This window comes from Mustela nigripes, chromosome 7 (genome assembly GCF_022355385.1).
Source record: "Mustela nigripes isolate SB6536 chromosome 7, MUSNIG.SB6536, whole genome shotgun sequence".
NCBI lineage: Eukaryota > Metazoa > Chordata > Mammalia > Carnivora > Mustelidae > Mustela > Mustela nigripes.
This window is the reverse complement of record NC_081563.1, coordinates 26,269,815-26,288,068: the sequence shown is the minus strand read 5'-3', so window position 1 is coordinate 26,288,068 and position 18,254 is coordinate 26,269,815. Positions and strand designations below refer to the sequence as shown.

General features: G+C 35.3%; 1 protein-coding gene across 8 annotated transcripts in view; it reads right to left on the bottom strand.

Moving 5' to 3' along the window:
- The window catches only part of BIRC6 (baculoviral IAP repeat containing 6), a 225,714-nt gene that overhangs the window by 27,015 nt on the left and 180,445 nt on the right, over positions 1–18,254 (bottom strand). For 7 of the 8 annotated variants that reach the window (XM_059405398.1, XM_059405400.1, XM_059405403.1 and 4 more), the window contains 2 exons: positions 13,574–13,784; positions 539–684 (listed from right to left, as the gene is read on the bottom strand). In XM_059405398.1, the coding sequence (XP_059261381.1) occupies positions 539–684; positions 13,574–13,784 (357 nt within the window). Of the gene's footprint in view, positions 1–538; positions 685–3,442; positions 3,616–13,573; positions 13,785–18,254 lie in introns of those variants that run through there. The other variant, XR_009405279.1, reaches the window with a different exon arrangement.

Below are 18,254 nucleotides of genomic sequence, written 5' to 3'. Positions count from 1 at the left end.
ATTTCTTTCTATTTCACAAATAAAACTAAGAGGGCTAAAACCCTTACCAACTTTAAAACTTAAATTCTTAAAATGTTTATTAGTTTTATCTAAGCAGGCAAAACAGAAGTAAAACAACAGATAATAAAGAATTATTTATATCTCCTATTGCTAAGACACGAAAATACTGATTTGAACTACATTCTCACACACTTTTTTCAGTGCTCTTTCCTATCCATCATTTCCTATCCAAAATGATGGCATTTTTCAATTTCACAACTATCAACAGGAAGGAGAGAAAATCAGGATATATGTTGGTAGCCTACCAAATCTAGTAGATTAATAATCATACATAATAGTAATAAATTAGTAATCATACATAATAGAAATAAATATTTTAAAATTAGAGACTATTCATGATTAACTTGAAAACCTGGCAATGAAATTTTTAGGTAAAGGAACTTGCTTGAAAACCATTACCACAGAGGAAAGAGAGAGGCAGTTTCAGAAGTAAATGAAACATCAAAAGAAAAGTCGCAGAGAAGGGGCAGTGCTGTACCTTGGTTGGCCTGCCGTAAACTGGTAGTGGCTGCGTGGACGATCTCAGCAGTCTTCTGGATGTCTGGTACCAACAGCGTAAGTCCTTCCGGTTCTTGATCAGATGCATCTGGTTTTATTCCTGTTTTAACATTTTCCCTTTTAGATCTGGATTTTTTTTTTTTTTAATATGGAAAGAAATGCAAGGAAAATTAGGATTTTAAGACTGAAAAATAAGTACCTCCATAAGCCAAAAAGTGGCTAAAAATCAAAAAGGACATTATGCATTTCATTTGACACACATATGATATATAGCAGAAATAGTTTAAACTATATTCATTGTTGCTTTTAAAGTCATACAATAATGCTTAGTATAATAAATAGTTTTTGGTAGGTTTTCACTTCAAAAGCAATAAACAAACAAACACTATAGAAATACCATACTGTAAGAAGACCCAGATACCTGATACGTCCTTGGATTCACACTTTTATGGTAACTTACAGTATTTATAAATACCTAGAAGTAGAGAAGTCACTTCTACTGTACAAAACTGAGAGAGGTCTATCCTCGTCTTCTAAGACTTGGGAATCAAAGGACCATATGTAGTTTTTCACTTTAATAGTATTTGTATTTCACTCAGAGTAAGTGTGTTACTTCTCAAGGGGAAAAATAAAAGAACTATCCCAGAGTAAAATGCAGGTTCACTGCTAGGGATTTAAATATAATGTGCTTTTATACATCAAAACTGTATTTTACACTAAGTTTTAGGGCATATCATTTTAGAGGCATTCCCTAGTCAGGGTCTAAAATATACCCAACCTTTTATCAAATTTTATATAATAATAGGATGTACTACAACAATGTCTCAGTCTCTAAGGCATCAAAATGTTTCTTTAAATTTTCTAGATGAATACATAATTTTATAAGTCACGGAAAATAACGAGTATCAATGTCCTTTTTTCTGTTTACTCTCAGCACATATTATTTACATAATAATCATTTTACACTATTGCTTAGATACTAAAAATTTACATCATGTATACTAACATTTACATATTTGTTAATTCATTAAATAAATAATATAAACTGAAATCACATATAAATAAAGGTGTTTAAGATACTCATGCTAAGGTACCATCTAGACTCCATATCACTTATTTTTCTAGTTGTATACCTACCAAGAAAACAACTTGGCAATTTTATTAAAACAGTATTTCACAAAGTGGGCACAGAGCCTTAGAGAACTATACAAAGACTAACAGAAAGTAGAAGAGTCCTTAACAAAATGAGATTGCTATTTATGTATAAATGAACTGTTCCTTATCACAAAGTAAAAAATCTGCTCAGAATCAATTCAGAGCTTAATTTTAGGGAGATAGTAAGAGGTACATTAAGACGTGCCACTCCGACGGGTAGCAAGGGTAAACAGATCTAGTATTATGCGTGTGTTCTGAATTAATACCCATAGTGTGTGAAAAAACGAGTATCCACAGATATTTTTAACTATAAGGTATATATTGCTTAACCTGGTAAGATGATTTAACTTAATGTGTCTACTGGGTTACTGCCTTTTCTCCTATCTCTTATCTTCCCTGAGGTATAAGAAGTCACAGAGAACACACGGCCAACTTTCCTTTGCCACTCAGGACCACTTGGTAGATGTTATGTGGTACATTATCTCAGTCATCAACTCCTGCATGTGTACCTGTGTATATGAGCATCTATGTTTGCATGTATATGTAAGGAGAATAGAGTGAATAAATGTTTTAAGACTGAAATAGCAGGCATTTTAAATGTTAGAATTAAGTAAGTTATTGGGTCTTTTATAGCTATGAAATAAAGTTGAGTTTATAAGCTTAATAGTCCATCTGCTAATTCTCTTAAAGATATAACTCTGGTAGATAAGCCCAATCAGATTCTCAGATTCTGAATTTACCAACAGCTATTCACAATCAGTGACAAACAACGAGGGCCAAGAAAAGTGCATAAGCTGCTTGAACAGTACTCCTTTTGAATTTAAAAGGTTTCTCTCTCCCTGCCAGTTGTAAATGAGTCTCCCTCTAATACCAGGGCTTAAAAAATTCTTAATAGGGCTACTGACTGTAATAGGAAAACAACAGTAAGTAGTGTGAAAAAAAAAAACAGAAGAGTTATCATTATAGCCATAATAAAATAAAGATGGTTTCCTAAAACCCGTCATCAACAGTTGAGCCACTGTGTGCTCAATGAAGATTTCACTTATGAAACACATCTTGCCAAGTAGAGAAGAAAGATACGGAAGTGAAGCTCATTTTTCCAGAATTAGGGTATTTTCTCCTTGAAGAAATAAGAATGTCTGGCATGGAGAGTGCACTGCATCAGTGCAATTTAGAACAAGTTACGCTTGGAAAAAGTACTCATTCCAGATTTCAAACCCTATACATGAATACCAATTTCCTAATTCCAGTTTTTAAAAGATGATTAGTAGGAGACATTCCTATTATTAAAATAGTTCAAATAGTCAGGATGGTAAATTTTATATTTTTTGACCACCAAATAAAAAAAAGTTAACGAAGGGCAAAAATTTACAGAAGTTTGAAAAGTATTATTTTTTACATCAAATGCGTGAAAGAAATGTTCTTGTATATCTCATTTTGAAGATACTGGTTAACTCATAAAACAGATATATTCTAGACCTTTACATCAGGTTCAAATAAGAAATTTTTACGTGAATCATCTTCTTGACAAAAACATACAGGAGAAAAAGGGATAATGTCCAAAAGGCAAGAGTACTTCAAATTTATGAAGAACACACACTCCCTGCCTAACGATGACTACCACTAGTCATTGTCTAATATTAAGCTACAGCCAGCAGTCTCTTTTCTATAAAAGTTGCAGGTTACTGTCAACCCATATGTAGGCCCAGCTCATGAAAAAAGGCCATACCTTAGCTCACATCCTGAAGTCTGTGGGAAAAGCTATTTGAGTTCAAGGCACCTAGCTGGAAGTAGGTCTTTGAGACTGACAATGGATCCAACATGGTAAAAGCAATCAGCGACGGCCGCTACCATGGTATCCGCTGCTTTGTGCAGACGTTGAATCTGGTTGTGATCACTGCCCTGAAGAAATACGAGGAATCAACTGAAGTTTCTACTATTGCACAGAATTATCTGCAAACATTTTCCACTATGCTGTGAATTCCAACTAAATGGCTAACAAATTAGCAAATGTTGGCTCTGCAACATAGAATCTGAACTAGGATGTGAGCAGAATGGGTAAATCTTTCTTGTAAAAACAAAAGAAAAAAGCCAGTAACTCAAACATTCAGTTATAGTGACCTGCTTCTGCTAACTCTATCACCCAAAATAAGTTGGATTTTTGTTAAGACGAAATGCAAAATATCAGAATTATGTTCTTTTATAATCTATAAACTGAAAATAGCTTAATATAGCTATTTTCTTGGTAGAACATTAGGAAAGATCACGTCCATTCCCTGCACTCCAAATTCTGAAGTCAAAACTATCACACAATTGAAATAAACATTTTAAAAGTAGAACCATGTTGAAGAAGTAATCTGTAGACAACATGCTGACATGTCCAGATTCCAGAACTATTAGCATCTTAGAGGAAGATTCTAAAACTGTAAGCAAATGAAACTTCTACATTTTTCTGTAAACCAATGCATCATGTAATACTCCATAGTTCTAAAGCTCTTTGGCAGGGATTAAAGTCCGAAACAAGTTAAGATTAAAAGTAAGCAGGAAGATTTTAAAAAATATTACCATAGAGAACTATTTGCTTCTAATTGTCTCCAGAAAATATGAAAATAATTCTTGAAATGCACCAGTAAGTGGAGCAAAGACCTATGTAAGATGAATGCTTTTCACTATTAGCCTAAAGCTTAGTTTTTAACTGATTCCCTTTTGTTTTTATTTAAACTTTTTCCAAATGGTTAAGTACCAATCTTAGTTTCCAATTCAATTTAAAATTGAAAATAAAATCTTCCTTGTCTTGGAAAGCATAAATGAGTACTGTAAGAGAAGTAAATATTCAAAACAGAGGTATGAGAAGCCTTTAAAAATAAATCTTGATTTCTAGGTTAGATAAAAATATTTTTAGGTCAGATTAAGCATCACAGGACAAAATGAAGGTACTGTGTGCTACTATGGAATGGAGAGCCACAAATAATATGCTTCACTAAGGGAAAATCCAATGGAGGCAAATAAAAGATAGGAAAAAATAAATGTTAGTATTGCTGTCTCCATCACCAAGTAAAAGACTGATGAACTTTAACTACTAAATCTGTTCAAGGTCTTAAAAAAAACAAAAAAAAGTGTGTATATGTGTGGTTACCATAAATGCTTCAGGGCTATGAAACCAGGACTCGTTCGTTCTGTAGGTGTTAGAGGTAGAGGAAAAAGAGGAGAAACTAGGAAATGTTTTCCAACAGAAACAAAAGTTTCTTTTCCAAAAGAAACAAAAGTGGTACTGAAATTCTATATTAACTCACTGAAGCCCTAGAGGACTAGCTTAAAGCAGTTATAGTAAGAGAGTCTGATAATAAAAATATACTTTTTTAGCAGGAGGTCAACTAAATCTTAGTGCTTAGATAAAAGGTAATTGGCTATTTCTACAAGAGAATTCAGGTACTTTTAAATATGATGAACTTCTTTACACCAGGAAGATGCTTTTAGCTAGCTAAGCGAACCGGCAATGAAGCACTGCTGTGTCGCGTCCACGTTAGCGATTCACATTACTAGATGACAGAATTCCCTCTTCCAAATTTTCGGAGAAGTATACTACATATGATTATTTGCCTACTGGAATCCAGCAGGAAAAGTCCATATAGAAGATTAAAGATAAAATAACTGCCTTTTTCCTGCTCCAAGGAAGCTGTTAGGTGTCACACTTACTCAAAAGTGTAACCAAACTACTATGGCTACAGTCTCACTTTGTTCTGAGAGAACACAGGCTGGAAGCGCCAGCAGAAACTGAATTTCACCAGGTCTGGTATGTAAAAGCGGAAGGGGTCACATCTTCACAGTATGACTATTTTGTGGGCAAAAGACTGAATTTTCACAGTAGACAATTATATTTCAAGTGGAAATGATTATACGTGTATGTCTGTGTGTAAGTTTATATACGTGTGTGTGTACACATACACATATATACATACATATATATGTGTGTGTCTAAAGTATTATGTTACCCATCCCTTTATTAATAGAGGTTAGATGATTTCAAGTTCTTTCATGCTGAAGTCTATAATAAAATGCTGATCAATAATCAGTCATAAAGTACGTGGGGGTGTATTTTTGCTTGTTCTTTAAAAAAAAAAAAAGATTTATGGACTTATTTTAGAGATAGCAAGTCGGGGGAGGGCAGAGGGAGAAGGAGAAAGAGAATCTCCAGCAGACTCCTTGCTGAATGGGAGCCTGATGTGGAGCTCGATCTCCTAACTCTGAGATTAGGGGCCGAGCAGGAATCAAGAGTGGGAGACTTAGTGGACAGCCACCTAGGTTCAGATATTTAAATATCAAGTATTGCTATATAAATTCTTTCTTTTTAAAAAAAATTTATTCGAGAAAGAGCATAGTGGCAGGGGGTGGGGGGGAAGGCAGCGATGGCAGAGGGAGAGGGAGAAGCAGGCTCCCCGTGGAGCAGAGAGCCTAAAGGGGGGCTGAATCCCAGGACCCTGGGATCATGACCTGAGCTGAAGACAGATGCTTAACCGACTGAGCCACCCACCCAGGCACCCCTAATTCCTTCTCGACAAGGCAGTTAAAGATTCTAGAAATAAAAAGGTATATTAAGACAGCAATAAAATTCAGGAAATGGAAAATTAACAGGGTGGGGAGAGGCTTCTTTTACAACATAGAAAAAAAAAAGTTATCACCTACCCACTGCCCTAATCCACGCAAACTGATACCAAATCAGCCTTAAAAGACAGTGGAGGACAAATATATCAATAACCAAGAAATTTTCAGGAGTGTTTTTTATTAATTCTTTTGAGCAAGAAAAACATCTAATGAGTAAAGCTGACTCACTCTTCACCTAAGTGATAATTACATAAAGTTGCTTCCTGCTCATGTACTAGAGAGACCAAAGAGCAGTGAGGCTTGGGTTTACTTCAGTAATGTAATTACTACTTAGGCATAACTCAAATGCTAAGCATAGCTAATGAAATATGCTGCCTTTTAATGGCCTATCATGACTTGAAAATTCTTTAGGGTAATGAAAAAAGATGAGTAAAAGAAAATAGCAGAAAAACTCTGTAGAATTTGCATTATTGTACATAGTTTTATAATTATTAAAAGCCAAAATTTCAACTAGAAAGTAATTTTACTTCACTGTTAACATTAAAAAAAAAATCATGTGTCATAAATATCTAAAGCCAGCTCAGAAACAAGTCACCTCCCCACTTTCTAATTATTCACTGATGCACATACTGAATTGTTATTGGGAGTTAAGTTAAATGTATTTTTTAAATTTTAATTTTTTAAATTATGTTATGTTAGTCACTATATAGTACTTCATTAGTTTTTGATGTAGTATTCCCTGATTCATTGTTTGCATGTAACAGTAGATAAATATATTTGACTGGGACAGAGAAGGTACGAATTATTGAGCTCTGCCATTAAGCATCAGAGGACCTAAAACAAATCACACCTTGTTTTCCTCATTAAAAGAAAGGAGTACCCGAGCTACCTGAACCCCATAGAGTTCCCTACAGCTCTGAAACCTAGAGGTAATATGGGTCGGGCTTGTGATGTGCCTAAGATCTGTTACAAGCTAAACCTTTTTTTGTTACAGGCTAATCTTTTTTAACTTGTTATAAACTAAATCTTATTTAGCAAGACACTTCAAATTCTGCAATAATTCAGAGTGCTTGAAATATTATTTGGGATTAAGATAATAGACACTGTCCTGATACATAAAGCTCATATAATGTGATCTGATAAGGAATAATAATTTCATACTGTTATGTGATGCTACAGAGATAGAAGTATAAAGTCAATTTATAATTTTTTATGAGTTTTTAAATCATTTAAATCATAGAATAAATTGTATTTTGGCATTTGATCAATGTGTTTTTCAAGAACCAGCTAAGCCTTAAGTCTAGCCATTCTACACACGTGAAGTCTAAGTGATCAGTGAACTACTCTGATCAGAGGTAACAATGGTATATCTGGAGTAATGGTGAATTGACTTGTCTTTCTTCATTAAAGTTTTATTTTTAATAATGAAGATCACAGACATCAGGAGACTGGGGAGCAACAGGCCCGATTTATAACCTACTGCGAAGTTTTTAATGTTAAATTCTTTTAAGCAGTGGTTTCATTCTCAAACAACAAGAATATTTCTTGCCTACTGCTCTGAGCAGGGAAAACTGTGTATCTGCGAAATTTTGAAACTAAATGTATTACAGAGAAATAAGGTTATAATATTACCTCCATGTATTTTTTATATAACTATATATCTATATATCTATATATCTACTATAACTTTCCCTACAATTTAAAGCAGCTTATATAATTCTCAAGAAAAAAGAAAGGAAATCAATACAAGCACAGAGCCCAAAACACATATACTACACTACTCAAAATTACTTCTAACTGGTAGAACAAAAGGAATGCAAGAAATACTCTGGTGTTCTGCCTACCTGTCATTGATCTGACAGGCATGGAAATTCATTTTCATCGGATTCTGACCCCTTGTAATTGGTATAAAATTAAGTGGCAGTGAGTCTGGCCTTATGCATCAATGAACATCTAATCACAGGCTGTCTCTGGGCTGTGGGTAACTCTGCTGATACTCTGCATGCGTCTTTGCATTCTCTGTGATATGCTCGTTTGTTCTCAATGTGCTTTCTCACTACCTCTCTAGTTCTCTTTTGTCTCTGTGGAATTATTTTTTTCCACTGCTTGTAGGTAAAATTAAAAAGTATTAAACACAAAAATCATTAAATCATGAAACTGAAGAAAAAAGCCAGAAATTAAGACTTTGTGGGTAAAATAAACAAAAGCCAGTAAATTTTTTCTGCAACTGGCAAGAAAGAAAGGGTTAGTACTGGTACACAGAGGGTACCAGAAGGAGGGAGAACTTATGAATGAGGAACATTCACCAAGGGAGTTAATTCCACTAAGAGTGTAAGTCCGTGTGCATAAATATTCAACTCTTTGTTCTTCACAGGTGCCTTGGATGGCTGTGGACAAGCAAAGGAAATGGAGCTCTTTATCATTTTGGAAGTCCACTGTTCTTTCTACCGAAGTGATTACTAAGGTGGGTTTTGAACAATATCTCTGAAATAAAGTAACAAACTACTGTATATTTTGGAAGCAAAGTTAAACAGAACCAGTATTTACAGTTTAATTAACCACTTCCCCAATTTTGTTGAAACTATTACCAAAAATGTCAAATGAAAAACAAAAAAGCACAAAATTTCCTGATGAAAGCCTCCTGGTATGCTCCAATACTATTTAAGTTTCAAGTGACAGATCATGGAAGAAAATGGCCTGAGTAGAGAATTAGATTTAACGTTATAGGCACAGCTGCTTTCAAACCGATATACAACTAAGGTATAAAACATGTCATCTGTCTTTTAAAAAAACAGATTCCTGAAAAAATCCTGATGACTAATTACCTTTCATCTTGTCTATTTCAGGCAAAAGTTGGAAAACACTGAATATAAAATTCTCTGTTCTGAAGTAACACAATTTTGCCTATTCCTTTGTGCTTCTAAAAGGAACGTTATTCCTAATTTACCTTAATCTAAATGCTTACTAATAATCAGTCCATAGCAGTATTAATCAGTTCATCTATGCTACCCATGGGACTCAAATTAGCTCTATGCAGTTATACATTGTGAACCTTGAAAGGACGGTTTAGGAAAGGTAATGGATAGTAAAAATAAAGAATCATGAATAAAAGGATATTAAAATAGTATCATCTTTAGGAAGCTCTTAATGCAATTTGGACAGTGAATATCATAAACTAGGACTACTACATTCACTCCCTAAGTGGTTCTGCTTTACACTAAATATGAACTCCATCAGAGTGGTACACCAGTCATCAAACTATTGCCACCCGTAAGAGGTAATCATTTTATTAAGGTATAATTATGATTGAAGGAAATTTGAAACATGCCCTGGAGTCTATTATTTCAAAAATTAAAATTCAGAAGCTACTTTTCAGATATATGTATGTGTGTGCATTGACGTATGCATGCATCTATAATTATATCTCATACACACAATAGCAAAAATTCAGTATTTACAGAACTACGAGGCATATAAGTCATTCCATAGTTGCGCTGCCACGGCAACACGGCAACAACTCTAGCTCCTCCTCTAAGCAGTCATTCTTCCTCTTTTTTTTTTTTTTAAAGTTTTATTATTTACTCGACAGAGACCTAGCAGGAGAGGGAACACAAGCAGGGGGAGTGGGAGAGGGAAAAAGCAGGCTCCCGGCTCAGCAGGGTGCCCGATGGAGGGTTGTATCCCAGGACCCCGGGATCCTGAGCTGAGCTGAAGGCAGCTGAGCCACCCAGATGCCCCTAAGCAGTCATTCTTGCTCAAGCCTTTGAGTACATAGGAAGTTGGGTAATGAAAATCTGATCAGATCTTTGAAATCCTTTCATGAGCTTATCACACTCTTCCAAACAAGTAACTACAAATACGCCCCTTTCAACTTTGAGCTCCTGCTTTCCTCTCTAGCCTCATCTCCCACCCATATATATATACTATATCCAAGTCATACAAAATTTCTTTAGGTTTCCCTGAATATGTGATACTTTCTTTCACTGCTAACATTATTCTCAGTTTGGTATACCAGCCCCCTGCCCCACTTCATCTAGGTAATTCCTACTTATTCTGTAGGTCTCCAAATCAGGTTTGATTAGTCAGTAATGTCTTCTACTTCTAATATGCCGTGTACTGTGTAATTAAAACTGTCGAGTTATTGTTCACCCCATTTATCTGTCAGTCCCTTAGAAGAACATTCAATACACATCTGTTAAATGAACAAATCAGGCATTCTCTTGTGACCAAGCCAGCTCTCCCTTATCTAAATATAATCACAATGGCTAACATACAAATTAGGTAACAGCCAGGTACATGATCTGCCTCTTCAGTTTCTTAAGAGTATCTTCCTGTCTCCTCTGACAGAAGGTTTCTACCATGGCTGGGGGAGAGTCAGCCCACCCATACAATCTCCTTCATTCTTTGAATTTTGAGATCAAAATCAGTTGGGACAGAATAATCTCAATCAGATTATTCCCAGCAGGAGAGTGAACTTCCTTTCAATACTGGGACAAAACTCTCATTTGTCTCATTCACAAAAGGAAGATTAAACATAATTAGCAAACAAGAACTTGCTCTTATTTTAAAAAGAGGAAAATTATACTAAAAAACTATACTAAAAAGATATACTTTATTCACCCTTACATTTCTTACTGAGAGCAGAGACAAAAATAATGTAAAAATTTTCTGAGATACACCTACACATTTTTTCTAAAGTCACATCTCCAAGCCCTGCTAATACAATGAAACGTATCTTAAAAGTGATCAACGAACAAAATATATTTGTCCTGACAATTAAGAGTATCCTTAGTCCTGTATTAAAAAATACAGTTGGGTTGGGCGGGGCAGGCGGGGGGGAAGGGAAGTTTCATACTTTCAAATAGTGTTAAAACTGAACTTAGCCGATTGCTGTAGGAATAAACACTAAAAGGAAACTGGACTACACTGCTCACTTTATTAGAGTTCTAGTATAATGAAAATATGAAAAGAAATACATCGTTAAGTCCTGACAGGCCGGAAGAGAATAGATTTTATCCCCTCTCTCTGTGAAGTGGAAAATGAACTCTCAATGTGTCAAACCTCAAAAGGCAAGTAGTGATTTTATAAAATGTATAAAATGTATGTCTTTGCTGGTTTTTTCTAACAGATGCTATAAAACAATAATTATCATGAGCAATCCTGACTAAGAAGAATATTCAAATCCTAACGTAAAACTCACTATCATTGTTTCTTCATTAGTAAATATTTACTAAAAATAGTTACTGTACAGAGTCACCATAGAGATAAAATAATGTAAATAAAGTGAGCTCTGAATAGTCATTACAATCTTTACATGTATGTTTCACTGGTACAGAATTTAGAGATGTGAAGTGCTACTTTTCTTACTGAAGAAGGAAAAGAATTTGAAGGATAATTTTTTTCCAGCAGAAAAAGTAGAAAAACAAAAAGCTCCAATTAAATGAAATTCAGTTATCCTCTAAATGAAATTAAATTTTTGTAATGAATCATCAATATATTAGATGTCAAGTTTACTTTTTAAAAATACAATGTATGTTATAGGAGCAGGAAATATATTAACTTAAGGAAAGCAACAAAAAAGGTGCTTTAAATATACAAATTCCATTTCCTGCAGTAAGCATCTTCCATAATTATCTTAGAATTCAACACACTGTAACTCCATTTTTGCAGGATCCAATAGAAATTACAGATTAAGGAAATACATAATATAAACAGTTGTTCTTATTTTCACATTTATGCCACCATAAATTTGTGATTTTTTAATTAAAGTGGTAATTATGACTACATTCCAAATTGTCACACATTTTTTTATCTAAGAAATAAAATACTCCTGGGAAAAAACACTCAAGGTTTCATAAATTTTCAATTTTGTTATCAACTAATACACCTCAAAACACAGGAAGATGAGGTACAGAAACACAGGGCAAGATTCCCCTAAAAATACACAAGGGCAATTTCAAAGCTCTGTATACTTTATATTAACTGCTTTGTCAAGAACTGTATGTTTATTGTACAATAAAGAACAGAGCTGGCCAGGGTAAAGAGATGGGATGTTCAATTACATGTTTCTCAGGGAGTATTAACCCAATTAAAAAATTAGACCTTCAGTTCAATTTTGACAGGACACTATTTTTAGGTATGCCAGCTGCCTATTTACAGTTAGAATTTTGCCATGATGAATGATGGGACCATGCAACATGTTCTCTTCTCTACAACATAAACTAACTAACGAAGATCATATACCTTTACCTTTTCATTCCCTGGTAAGAGTAGAATGAACCTACAGCTTTGTATGTTTCTACCAAGTGGCTCTTTTTTTTAATGCCTTATTCAATTTATGATCTCTAACTGCTTGGCAGTGAGTGATATATATAATAAACTAAGACAGAATTACTGCAGCACTGATTTCTCCCTGAAAAAAATTATTCTTTTAGTGACCAGTTATCTGCCATCATTTGATGTGTTTCTCAAAGTTTAGTATCTTAAAAAAATGAGAATAGGTAGAACAAATATAAAGATACTAAAGAACATTAATTGACTCAAAAGACCAGTGACAAAAGAGTGAATTTCCACTGGCAGTATAAATGCCTTAAAAATCAGAATTTACATAAAACGCACAACCACTGAACAGATTCTGCTAAGATAAGAAAAAGGTTTACTGCATTTCTTAAAAGAGTTTTTGTTAACTCAACATCTGGATCTAATGAAGTATAAACTTAAGCCAGAAATTCAATGAACAATTAAATTTACCAAGAAGATAAATACGAACTTTATTATAACTACAACAAATAAATACCGAATCCTCTCATTTCTAAAAAAGATTACAGCATGTATAACAGCAGGTATCAAAATGAAACACAAGTAATCCATAAACCTAACAATTCTTTTTCTATCAATCTACTGGGTGATTTCTATATGCCTCAAAAGATTATATAAATATGTATTTACTGGCACTGAAAGGTGCCTTTGGCACCAATACTAAGACTAGCATCCATCTGTGGAACAGGTACAAAATGACAGAATTTAAGATAAACTCCATACCTATAGCTGTAAGACTGCACAAAAAGAAGTCTGGTAAGTCATTGTGAATAAATGTTTCTGAGTGTAGGGTTTAGTGGATACTTTTTCTTTGTAGTTTTAGATCTTGCTTGTATGCATGTGTGTTTAATCAATGTATGTCCTTTTAAAAAACCCACAAAGCTATTTAAAAAAAGACAGTTAGGGGACACAATGAAGAGAAATGAACCAAGTATACTACCTTAAACGGTTGGTGTAGGTATCAACACAAGTCTTCATTTTGGCTAATAATGTACCAACAGAAGTTTGACATTCTGACTGCTCTTCTTCCTCTTCACCATTCTCTGTAGAAAGAGGCAACAGTAGGGGCACCATGGATGTACAAGAAGCAATGGCCCGGAGCAATTCCAGCAGAGCTCGATAGAGTGGCACATGTCTCGCCATGTCAAGAACTGTAAGAAGAAAGCATAAAATGAGAACATGTGCAATATAAAAGCCAGTCTATAGCCATGTGACTTCTACTCAGATCTTCTCTCTTAAAGGTTTATTTTATTTATTTTGAGAGAGAGATAGAGAGCACGTATGTGAACAGGACTGAGGGGCAGAGGGAGAAGCTCGAGCAGATGTACCACTGGGTGTGGAGCACAATATGGGAGCTTGATCTCGTGACCTGAGCTGAAATCGTGAGTCAAACACTTAACTGAGTGAGCCACCCAGGTGCCCTGCTTCTACTCAGATCTTTTTTTTTTTTTTTTTTAAGATTTATTTATTTGAGAGAAAAAGAGCAAGAGAGCGAGAGAGTGAGTGAGTGAACGAGCAGGGGGAGGGAGAGAGGGAGAGAATCCTCAAGCAAAGTCCCCACTGAGTCCAACCCGACGTGTGTCTCAATCCCAGAGATCACGGCCCCAGCTGAAACCAAGAGCTGGATGCTCAACTGACTGAGCCACCCAGGCACCCCTTTACTCAGATTTTAAGATTAATTGATATTTGACTGAAAATGTGCTGGACAGAATACAGCAGCAAAGAAAAGTTTAAGCAAAATCCCTGTTCTTTTGTATAGCTTACATTCTAAGCAGAGAAGGACAAATGAGTAAAAATTTTTTTCAGACGCTAAGAAGTACTCTGACGGCAACAGAAAAGACTGAAATGGGGAAGGAGAATTGGGGGGGGCTACCTACTGGAGGCAAGCCTATACTGCCCACAGACCTATACTGGGATTAGAGTTATGGGGGATGAGGCACAGGATTCCTGAACTCTATGTGGCAACAGATTAAAATTAGTCGTGATGGTCTGACAAACAGGGAGGCTGTTTAAAGTGACGGAGGTTGTGGGGGCTCATTTCACACCTTCCAACAGCGATGGAGAGGACAGAGGTAGAAAAGTACGACTGCTCGTCCCTGCTGTATTTGAAATTTTACGCTCCAACATAATCATGTACAGAATTTTCATATATACTTGTTTATGTTTAAAGCCACTTTTCCAACCCATGACCTAATATTACTACTTACTATAATTTTATAGTAAAACATAGTATACCCATTTTTCAAGAAAATTCAAGTCAAACCCCAAAATTACAAATCAACAAGGATAAAACCCAATGTTAATACTTGTGGGAATACGAGAAAGCCAGACTTACATAAACAGGTATGTATGAAGCTTGACAACCAATACGTTATTATTTAATGCCCACATTCTATGACCCAGCACTATCACCTGTTCCTACACACCTATAAAACACAATGTAACACTGTTCTTAGGGGCACCTGGCAGGCTCAGTCGATAGGGCACGCAACTTTTTCTTTTCTTTTCAAAAAGATTTTTATCTTTGAGCATATGACTCAATCTCAGGGTTGTGAGTTCAAGCCCCATGTTGGGGCCTCTCTCTCTCTCTCTATATATATATACACTATTTTTAAGTTGGAAGCACCCAAAGAGCAATAAATTAAGGGTTGAATACACAATAACATCCAAATGATTCTATCCTATGCAGCATTTAAAAAGAACACAACAGATCTCCTACACCTATATCTGAGTGAAATAGTTTGCCAAATAATACATAAAGAGACTCAAATATATTTTTTATAACTGTGGAACTATGTAGGAATACTTAGAGGAAAAGATGAATTTCCAAACACTAATGTTACATACATGAGTTACATCTCACACTAATTAACCTGACAAATTATACATCATTCATGATAAGGCTACAGTCTACTTTTTTAAAAAGTAAGCTATAAACCCAACACGTGCTTGAACTCACGACCCAGAAATCAAGAGTCACACACATATTCTACCAACTGAGCCAGCAAGGCACCCCAAGGCTACAGTCTATTTTGACCATTTCTTTCTTTCTTGACTCCTTCACCAGCATATCACTTTGGTAATATATATGTCTAATCCTTTTTCTAGACAATTTTAATTTCTGTGTGTGGATAACTCCTTGGAGAAGGAACTATGGCCCCCACTGTGTGTTTGAAAAGCCAAGATTTAGTAAGCTGTACAAGCAAGCTAAATAGAATGTAGCAAGACCAACATTGACACCGAGGTGTATCTAACTCTAGAGCTTTTTTGCTATACCATGATGCCTCCTGAGTTGTCCAATATAGCATCACTGGTCATATACAGAGCTATTTAAATTTAATTAAAATATAAAAGAATTAAAAATTCTGTTCCTTGATTATACTAGCCATGTTTCAAGTGGTCGAGAGTCACATGAGCCCATGCTGGACAGCACAGATACAGAATGTTTCCATCATAACAAAATATTGGATTTTGGCCAATCTGGATATTGCCATCTTCAAAAGTCAAATTCCGTATATTCTGTTCACATATACAAACCATGAAAAGTAAGTGGGTTGGGCTCTACCCAAAGAGATGGGTCTTTCTCTGGGAATTGTAGGTATCACATAGAGTAAAAGAAACAACCTCTAGACTATATTCAAAGCAGGATGAATGCTTTGCTTCAAAATCAGTGATATATACATGTACTGGATATACTTGTACAGTTAGACATAGAATACTGAGAATATTAATCATTAACTAGTAATGGTATTTTCATGCAGAGAGAAGGACTAAGGTTGGGAAGGCAACATTAGGGTGAATTACTTTTTAATCATATGTCATTTTGAACTTTTTTTTTTTTTTTTTTTTTGAAGATTTATCTATCTGAGGGACTCCTGGGTGGTTCAGTCAGTTAAGCCTCTGCCTTTGGCTCAGGTCATGATCTCGGGGTCCTGGGATCAAGGCCCAAATCTGGCTCCCCACTCAGCTGGAAGTCTGTATCTCTCTCTGCCCCTCTCCCCAACTCGTGCCCATGCACACACGCTCTCTCTCTCAGATAAATAAAATCTTTGTTTTCTAATGTTGTTTTATTGTTTTTTAGAGGGGGGAAGGCAGGAAAGAGAGACAGAGAGAGAGAGAGAGACAGACTCTTAAGCAGGCTCCACGTCCAGCACAACCCTGAGATCATGACCTGAGAGGAAATCAAGAGCTGGACGCTTAATGCACTGAGCATCCCAGGTGACCCTGTTTTCCAACGTTATTTAGTAATACAAAGTTAGAGACTTTCCTCAGAGTTTGGTGTTTTTCCTAACACTTCTACGAATGCAATTTATGCTTCATATTACACTCCCAGATAATCTACCCTCTACTGCTCTGCAAGATTCTATTGTTGAAAAAATTAAGCCTAATACAACAAAGCATGCCTTTTTATAATAGAAGTAATTAATAACACATAATCTCACATTAGAGAAGCAGCAAAATAAATTATATGCTAAACCTCATCATATTAAAATGACTTCAAACATTACAGTGACAGAAGCTTATTATATATATAATACATCTTTATATATATATATATTATATAATATTATATATATAATATGTCTTTGACGTTTCATAACAAGACACTTTGCCAGGATAATCAACAGGATTAAAAATAAACACCAATTTTGCTCTTACAACAAAACAGTTGAGGCAAGATTGTGTCTTTTTTTAAAATTTTATTTTATTTATTAGATTTATTTTATTTATTAGAGAGAGAGTGCACAAGCAAAGGAACAGCAGACGGAGCTGCAGAGGGAGAGAGAGAAGCAGGTTCCCCACTGAACAGAGAGCCTGATAATGGGTCTCTTGAGCAGAGACCCTGATAATGGGTCAGGACCTGACCCATCCCAGGACCATCCCAGGATCATGACCTGAGCCAAAGGCAGCTGTTTAACTGACTGAGCCCCCAGGTACCCCGAGGAAACACTGTGTTTTTATTAAAAGACAATAACCCTGCTGAATTAAACCTCAAATGTTCTGATATATAAATAAATTTTTTGATACAAAGAATATGAAGAGATAATCTGGCAAAGGACATTTTTTTTAAAAATGAAAAAACACACCTCCAAGTGGTATAACATAAGCTTCTCCCTGATCAATTAAGAATAAATGTATAAATCAGAGCATACGGACTACAAATCCCCAAAGGGTAAGAGCGATTATAAGCTGTGCGGTCATTTTCCTCTCTAAAATTGGAAGACAACTAAATGATACAGGAAACAATTGTGATTACACTATCAATACATCACTGAAACCAGAACCTCTAGAAGTAATCTCCCTCTAAAGGTAGCTTCATGTAAAATTTATATAAATTTATATATAAATCTAAATGTGATATTAACTAAGACTCATAATTGGTGGTAATTAATTGATATTACTATAAAATGTTTTTTTTAAGATTTTATTTATTTATTTGACAGACAGAAATCACAAGTAGGCAGAGAGAGAGAGGAGGAAGCAGGCTTCCCACTTAGCAGAGAGCCCAATGCGGGGCTCGATCCCAGGACCCCGGGATCATGACCTGAGCCGAAGGCAGAGGCTTTAACCCACTGAGCCACCCAGGCGCCCCACTATAAAACTTTTAATGTTTTTTATTA